This window comes from Gossypium arboreum, chromosome 1 (genome assembly GCF_025698485.1).
Source record: "Gossypium arboreum isolate Shixiya-1 chromosome 1, ASM2569848v2, whole genome shotgun sequence".
Classification (NCBI taxonomy): Eukaryota; Viridiplantae; Streptophyta; class Magnoliopsida; order Malvales; family Malvaceae; genus Gossypium; species Gossypium arboreum.
Genome location: NC_069070.1, coordinates 500,909 through 509,758, shown reverse-complemented (window position 1 = coordinate 509,758; position 8,850 = coordinate 500,909). Strand labels below are relative to the sequence as shown.

Genomic DNA, 8,850 nt, shown 5'->3' with positions numbered 1-8,850 from the left:
AATTTGTTTAAATATAGCTAAAACTTTAAGGTGACAATGATCTAACCCATATATTCGCAAGATCAATTGTTTAGTGGCCTAATTGACTAGATCATCAAGTTTTTGTTTAATAACAAATATATAAATAATTAAAATTTTATAAAAAAATATTTAAATTTTTATAAACCGGTTGAATTGTCATTTTTTGTTCTGATTTTCAGTTTTTATTGATTTTAAGCAATTAGCTTAGAAATCGATTCAATCCTTTTGTCTAAACTAGTATACCAATCAATTCTAGATCCAATTGATTTGACAAATCGAGCCAGTCCAATTCCACTAATACTACTCCAAGTAGGGGTGAGTATTCAATCGAGTTGAGTCAAATCGAGTAAAAAATTTTCAAGTTAGCCGAGTTGACAAATCCTATTTTAGCAACAGAACTCAATTTGAATTTTTTTCAAATCAAATCGAATCGAGCCAAAAAATTTCAAGTCAAATCGAGTCGAGTTAACGAATTCTATTATTTATACTTAATATTGCGTTTAGATGGACTAATTATTTAACTACTAGGTGAAGTAAAAGATTATTTAACTACATGAACAATATAATGATTTTGCCTTTTAATTTAATGGATAAACATTTATCAAAATGACGTAGTTTTACCTTTTAACTTAATTATTTTGAATTTTAACTTTAAAAAAAGTAAACATTTATTAAAACGACGTAGTTTTGTCTTTTCTTATTCGGATTTTCAGATAACTCGAATTGTGTAATTCATATTCGAGTTAAACTGTTAAACTGAAAAACTTAATTTTTTTATTCAAGTTGATCCGAATAACTTGATTAACTCAAATAATTCAAACTATTTAATTCAAAGTTTGAATTTTTATCGATTTTTTTGAATCGAATCGGATTTTGCTTACCCCTAACTGCAGCTTTCATTAATTCTCAATCAACTCATCAATATCATATATGAGTGTTATTGAGGATCGACCAATTCCTTTGAAAGAAGTGTTCGAAGTGTCGTTTGTTGGGCAACCGATCAGATCCCCTAAAAACTGGAAATATTGTCCCCAAATCAAGATTTTATCCCCAACCTCAACAGAGAACCGTGTATGATTTACGAAAGATGCCTCAATTGGTGGTACTTGCAAAAATCGATAGATATGCTAGTCATCAGTATCAATTAGTTGTACCTAAAACCCATGAAGACCAAATTTAGAATTTGGCTAACCTGTCTTTGAAGGTCCAAATTAAAACACCCAAAGTTGTTTCAATACACAACGAAAGAACGTGTCTGCTAATTTCAATTAGTTATGTCCTTTTGCTTCTTCTTTTTTTCAATATTAAAACCCTAAAACATAATCAATTTTTCAATTCCCAACCCCTTTTTTTATTACCTTGTACTTCAAGAAACAAAAGCCATGAGTCTCAATTGCTTGAATTGCCGTATGCTTAAAAGAACAATTGATTCAAACAATAGTAGGGATCATTGTAGCAAGGCAAAACATAGAAGGAAAATTGGTTTTAATGATAGAGCTAGGTCGGAAATAAGCCCGGTGGCTTATGAAAAACTCACAAGCGATGATGATTTGGTAATGCCGACATTCGGTCCAAAGAAGAGTCACCATTGTCGAGCAAATACAATCGATATGACGTATGGAGCAGTGACGTTCGAGGCTGATGGTAAACCTAGGTTGGTGAGGAGCTCTGGGATGAGGAGGGATTGGAGCTTTGAGAATTTGAGAGATGAAAAGAAGAGAAATGAGATGAGAGTACATTGATGCATGGGGCTTATCTTTATCAATACGCTATTTTCATTATAAATTGTGGGCTAAAAAAATAGGGTTAATTTCACAAAATGTCTTCAAATTATGGACGGGATTTTATGTTGGTATCCAAATTTCAAAACGTTCTAGTTGAGTCCTCTAGTATCAGTATCATATCAATTATGCCCTTCCGCCAGTTTAACAATCACTTTAGGCGTTTAATGCTAGTTCAGATGACATATCTGAAGTGGAAACCCATTTTAACATATGGAGCATTTAGAATGTGAAAAAGAAAAGTGTTGAGGGGGACTGGCTTCTTCGAGAGAAATATTTTAAGTGTTATTCGCCAAGCAGACAACTAAGCTACCAACAATGGTAATATATTGTCCCCGTATAAGGGTTTTGTCTCTCTCCTCCGCTAAGATCCCTAAAGGGTTCATGAAGGGAGAGCGCTTCAGTTGGTGAAGATACGGAAATATGACCTACAAGGCTCAAAGAATTGGTGTCATTATTGTGCATAGCAATAATTATGTAAGTCACCTATGTGCGAGGAGACTTGAACCACCAACCTAAGGCACTTAAGCTACATACTTGAATTATGGTACCACTTGAGCAAAAATCCCTATATGAGGACAATACCTTACTACTGTTAGAGTCTCGGCCAGCTGTTGGGCGAACGATACTTTAAATGCTTCTCTCAAAGGAGTCAGCCCCCACTTTATATTTGAGTTAATATTTAACATTCAACCTAACAATTAGGTTAGCAAAAGGACTTGATTAATATGATACTAATATTTTGAGACTAAATTAGAACAATTTGAAATTTGGGAGCAATTTAGAATTTGATCCAAAATTTGGGGATATCTAGTAGAATTAACCCAAAAATTTTATTGTGGGTAAAATTATAACTAATATTGTTAAATTGAATTAAAATGAATATTTTCTATGTTTAGAACAATTGTATGTGATTGTAAAGAGAAATGTGTATATATATATATATATAGTCCTTTTATGTCTTCTTATTTTCCTCTTAACCTAATAAAACGATAAAAATAGTTTTTTCCGTCCATTTTTTCATTTATTCCTCTTTTACACTTATCAAACACAATGTTAAAATTGCTTATTGGTATACCAAATTAAATTTGTTATTACGGTAAATTATTTAGATAGTCACTCTAAAATTATCATAATTCTGTTTTGATCACTCTAAATTGTTTTTTTTTGTCAATTTTCGCACTATCGTTAAGAATTTTTTCTGTTTTAGTCACCCTTCCATTAAAAACCAAATGGAATGTTGACTCCGTTGCCACGTGTTTAATTTTTTTTCAAAATTTAATTTAAATACATGTGTATATATATATATATATATATATATATATATATGTGGCAGCACAATCAACATTTGATTTGATTTTTAACATTGGAGTGACTAAAATAGGACCGGTTCTTAACAACAATGCTAAAATTGACAAAAAAAAAGAATATTAGAGTGTCCAAAATAAGAATGCAAAAATTTTAAAGTGACTATGTTCTTTACCTTTATTATTATTAAATGGATGGATGAATTTATTTTTCATGGGATATTTAATTTGGTTTAATTTCACAATTTTCATGCTCCAAATTATGTACCAACAGGATTAAATTGTTTATGCTTTATAAAACTAATATATATATATATATATATATATATATAGATAGATAGATAGATATGTTAGAAGTAAGATAATTTAATAAATAATATAAATATGATAAGAAATTTGATTAATGAATATGAAATAATTCATAATTTTTAAGAAAATGTTGTTAAGTTTTTATATGAATGAATAAATCAAGCCAAAGGTTTAATCGATTGGATCCCAATTTATGGTCCAACCATTTTGAAAAATTAAAAAAGAATTAATATGAAGTCGATGGCACGATGGTTAAGGTGTTCACCACCTTAGGTGTGGTTTGGGTTCCAGTCACACTAGTCGCGTATATTGTTTAGATTTTATCTTATTATTGGAATCCGCCAAAAATAAAACGCTAATAATTATGAAAAATTCTTAAAAATTTCCATGCCATGCTTAGGCCTAGACCGAACTTGCACCGTCTAAATAATGTATTTTACTATTTAAAAATAATAAAATGTGTTTTCATATTAATATTTATATATTTTATAATTAAATTTAAATACAAATAATTTTAAAACGATTTTATTTAAATTCATAGTTAGATTGGTTCAAGAATAATAAAAAAAATCTTTACCCAAGCTCGAACTGTGTAAATAGGTCTATTTTACAAATTTTAACCTATTTTTGGTTCTCATTTATTAATGTATTGATTCTCTAATTTTCAAATTCATGAAGCAACTAATTTAATTGATTGAATCACCAATCCAATTCGATTTTTACAACTTAAAAAAGAAAAAAAAAATTCTCATGTCAAATTTGGAAAAGAAAAAAGTGATGTAAACAATTTTCTCCTTCATAATTTCCTTGTTTTTCTTCAATGATTATTATGGCATAATAGAAAATGTAGAATTTCCACCTCTACTTTATGTCTCCATTCATTTAACACCTTATCTGTCATATGATCTAAATTGAGCATCTATATGGAAATTACCTATGGTTCCATTCATTTAATCTTCTATCTCTTAGATTGGATTTTTTTTTGGAATTTGCAGAAATGAAGTTAGAAATTTGTTTCTGGAAATTAAGAAAAAAATAAAAATATTTGGAAAGCCAAAACTAAAACTAAAATCGCTCAAATTTAATTATTAATTTTTATGAAAGGGCCAGACATGCAATTTTTTTATATAATTAAAAGGACTAAAAAGGATTAAATTGAATAGTTTAACATCTAATAGGTGCTATAATTTTTCCTTTTAGGTTAAATATACATTTTGGTACCTGAATTTGACTTCATAATTCAAATAAGCTATTTATCATAAGCACTAATTTGGACAAAAAAGCCAAGTTCATAAATCAAATTGAATCAAGAAGTCAAGTTCAGGTATCTAATTGAACCAAAATAAACTTTTGGTGTCAAATTAAACCTTAAAACCAAAATCAAGTACCTAATTGAAATAAAAAAAATTAAATATCAATTTCAACCTCGAACCCAAGTACCAAAATGCATATTTAGGAATTACGTGTTGAAGCAAAGCTTGAAATAAACTTTGTTTGTTTGTTATTTTAGTAAGAGGTTTTTTGGTTATCAATTTTTAAGTTTTTAATCCATTCTTTAATTTTTCCGTTCAATCTATATAAAAATTTATTATCAAATTACCATGTTCGGTTCAACTAATGTTTTTTGAATCAGACTAGATTAATAAATGGGAATATTAGTCGGGAGAAAACCATTACAACAGTTAAATCGGAAAAATTTTATAATGTGATAATATAATATAATATAATATAATATAATATAATATAATATAATTCTGAACAATTGAAAATAAATGCTTGTCAATTGAGTTTTGGTTCAGTTGGTATCGGCATTATTGTTAGTGCAAGAAAACGTGGGTTTGAGTACAATGAAGTGCATTATCTTTTTAGATAGTTTTAAGCATTGTATAAAAAAAATTAAAAATTGTGCTACTACACTCAAATGAAAGGAAGTAAATAAAAAAAAAATGACACCCCACTTAGCACAATACCAAAAATTCTCCCTCGTATCATAGAGACAACTACATATGTTTTTGGTTTTAAATAAAATCTAATTTATATTTAAAAAGATGTTTTTTTTTTGGCATTTTTATTAGTGTTTCACCATTTATGTTTAGGATTATTGGTTGTCCCTTTTAACAATGTCGTTTTCAATATTAAAATTTGCATTTTTTACTTAATAGTGCAATGTGCCTTATTAGTGTACCAAACACTTGTTGGTATTTATATATATTTTTAAAAAATATGATTGTTTCTTCATCATTTCATATTAAAAGTTGAAATTGTAATTGTTCAAAATTTTGGATGATTTATTCAAATTCAAGTCTGAACCAATTCTATTTGATTATAAAAAAGTAATGATTATAACCCGTCCAATCTGAACTTAAAAATGATTAAAATAAAAAATAATCTAAACTCAAAATGATCTACACAACAAACATCTAAACTCAGAATGACCCAACTTGAAAACTAGAATAACAAATCGGATAAACTGAACTTGAAATTGTCTAAATAGAAACAAAGCAAGCATTAAATTGAGTAAACTCAAAATGATTTAAATTCAAAAGGGTTTAACATATTATTTACTACTTAAGTTTGGCTTCAATGTTCAATTTGATAGCTAAGTTTCTTTTTTCCAATTTGGCAGTTACGTTTTGCTTCAATGTCCACTTTGCTAGCTGATTTTTTTTTTATTTGATACCCGAATTTCTTGGGGTTTCAATTAAGTACCAAATTCAAGTACCAAATAATATATTAATCCAACCCTAAAAAAATTAATAAATTTAAAACCTAAATTAACCCGAACAAAAAATAATCCAATCTAAAATTAATTTTATCCAAACTCTTCATGTTATATAAAATTGGAAACATTCATACATGTGGGTATCAGGCTTGTAAAAATGGTCTACATCCTTCTTTAGCAAAGAAAAATTATTGCATGGTCAAAAACAGTGAACCCAAAATGGCCCAAACCAAAAATGGTACCCAAAACATCACACTACCACCGACAGAAAATGCATATGAAATGGTGACAAAACAAAATTGAAGTAAAATTTTCATGTTCAATGTTCACACAATCTCAAACACTAAGAATTAATGTCTGAAAGTGAACAACATGGTACCAAAACCCAGATCTTCATCTAGGTTCTAATCTATGTAACAACATATATATATATATAATGTATACATGGATGACATACACTACAACATTGAACATCAAAAATAAGGCCTATTTGAGCTTATTACACTACTAAGAGAAGAGACTAGTGGGATGATTGTCTATCTTGGATCTCCAACTTTGGATGTTAGAGCGAACCTAAGTTGTTCTTGGTTGTAAAATCGGTTCCCCATCTTCACATTAACCTGTTGTATCATCAAGTCGTTAACGACGGAAACGCTTGCGTGGTGTACGTCGAGGTCTAACTCTTGTAAGGCAGCCATTAACCGTGATGCTGGATGATTCTTTTTATTGGATTGGATTCGAATCATGGCGTCTAATCCGATAGTCTTAACGTCGATATCCAATTCTAGTAATTTGTGGGACGTGGTGAGGCCTCCTCGCTGACTTTCTTTCTTGGTTTCTTCTAATTGTTTATGCAGCTCTTCTTTCATTGAATCCACCTTCTGTAGCTTTATCTTTAGCTCGTTAATATACGAAATAGCATCCCCCAGAAGCGATGCTTTATCCATCTTCGATACGTTTGGTACCACTGCACGTAAGGCGTAAAACCTTTGGTTAAGCTTTTCTCTTCTTTGACGCTCTGCTTCTACGTGATTCAGAGGCTCTTCTCTTCCGTTAGCCGGTTTTCTCCCCCGTTTTCGTGGTCTCCTTTCGGGTTCCGCGGAAATAGTAACTCTTGCACTATCTGCTTCTTTAATAACCGAAACTTCGAGATCGGAATGATCTGAATCTCCACCACCACCCGATTTCATCACATCGGAAGTAAAAGAAAGCATCCCCTCTTCATTACTCGGCGATCTCTTCTTCCGAGAAATCAAATTACCGTTCCCGATTCCTTTACTTTCGCCGAAATTCAATATTTCCCCGGATTCCGGTTTCAACAAATGGGAAAATGTATTTCCGTAATTGTAGAAATTCAAGCCGCCATGAATGGAACTCGGATTCTCAGTTAAACTACTAGAACTAGGATTTTGATTATTAATGTTATTTGGATCACTAATCCAAAACGATGATGGGTCGTCAGTGTTGTTGCTCATAGACCAAGTTTCAGCTTCAATTCCATTAAACAGCGCTCGAACCTTATTCACTAGATCGGAGCTTTGGATAATGAATTCCGATGACCCTAATTCCACGACACCATTCGTCAACGGTATACAAACTATCGTTTGTATACCGAAAACCCGTCCTTGTTTCGCTCTTTCACACGTAGAATTGGCTAAGCGGTCCGATCCGGCGATCCATACTGGACATGAATTGAAAAAAGCTTGTCCCGGAAGTCCGTTGCCGTTAACGAAAGATTGGGTCATGGAAACTAAAAAGAACCATTCGGTGTCGGTGACTTCTTCATCGACGGCGTCGTCAGTGGTGGCGGTTGAACCGGAAATCAAAGAGTTGAGTTCTCTGAGAACCTTTTTACGATGCTGTTGCTCGGCGATTGTAGATAAAGAAGCTTTTGACTTTGCTTTCTCTTTATCTTCATCCCCTTTGTAATACCCGTCTCCCCAGCCGAGCACGGCGGCGCCGGCGTAATCGTATGAGGATTGCCAAAAAATAGCGTAAGTCCAACAATTACGAACACCTTCGAGAAGAGCTTGGAGACGTTGTTGGAGAGAGTCTTGGTTGAGAGGAACGGACGGCTGAGATTGCTGCGGCGGAGGAGGAGGTGGTGGTGGCGGCCATAAAGCAGATATGTCCGAGCTCATAAAAGATTCCATAACCGACGTGTTATCGTCCGACCAAAGATTCATCGCCTGCACTATCACTATATAAGATTTTTGTTAAAAAAAATTGTGGGCTTGAAGATGAAGAAGAAGAACAGGAAATACAAAAAGTGGGAAATGGAAATTATTTGGGTTCCATTTGAGGGATTTATTTGATTTGATTTTCTTTTCAGTGATCAGTGGTGATAGATGAAATAGAAATAAAAAAGTGACTATTAAAGAAGAAAGTGAAAAATAAGGGTCAAATTTCGATTATAGTCCCTCAATCTTTTTTTAAAACAATTTTAAACTCTCTACCAACATTAACATTTATTACTGGTTGAACATGATTGATTTGATTTTCACGTAATCTTAATTATATGATCAAATAAAAATAACAATAAATCAGCTTCATCAGTTAAATGATAGCAACTGAAGTAAAGAGTTACCATCTCAAATTTTACTATAATAGCGGACTAAAATCAAAATTAAACAATAAATACGGTTTTCCAAAAATTATGTCATCATTTTGACCGCAACAACTAATGATTTTATCAATTTAAACATACTAA

At 31.3% G+C, this 8,850-nt stretch overlaps 2 protein-coding genes across 2 annotated transcripts; one reads left to right on the top strand and one right to left on the bottom strand.

The window, feature by feature from the left end:
* Positions 1 to 1,267: 1,267 nt before the first annotated feature.
* On the top strand, positions 1,268 to 1,763 carry LOC108481777 (uncharacterized). Its single transcript, XM_017784859.2, has one exon. It carries the CDS (start codon positions 1,404 to 1,406, stop codon positions 1,761 to 1,763), a length of 360 nt encoding a protein of 119 aa, XP_017640348.1. The 5' UTR covers positions 1,268 to 1,403.
* A 4,465-nt stretch (positions 1,764 to 6,228) lies between these two features.
* Positions 6,229 to 8,485, bottom strand: LOC108480594 (transcription factor MYC2-like). Its single transcript, XM_017783645.2, has one exon. It carries the CDS (start codon positions 8,324 to 8,326, stop codon positions 6,677 to 6,679), a length of 1,650 nt encoding a protein of 549 aa, XP_017639134.1. The 5' UTR covers positions 8,327 to 8,485; the 3' UTR covers positions 6,229 to 6,676.
* Between the last annotated feature and the right edge of the window lie 365 nt (positions 8,486 to 8,850).

Excerpts from the sequence above, each read along its gene's own strand:
- LOC108481777 (XM_017784859.2), top strand. The coding sequence starts at position 1,404 with ATGAGTCTCAATTGCTTGAATTGCCGTATGCTTAAAAGAACAATTGAT.
- LOC108480594 (XM_017783645.2), bottom strand. The coding sequence starts at position 8,326 with ATGAATCTTTGGTCGGACGATAACACGTCGGTTATGGAATCTTTTATG.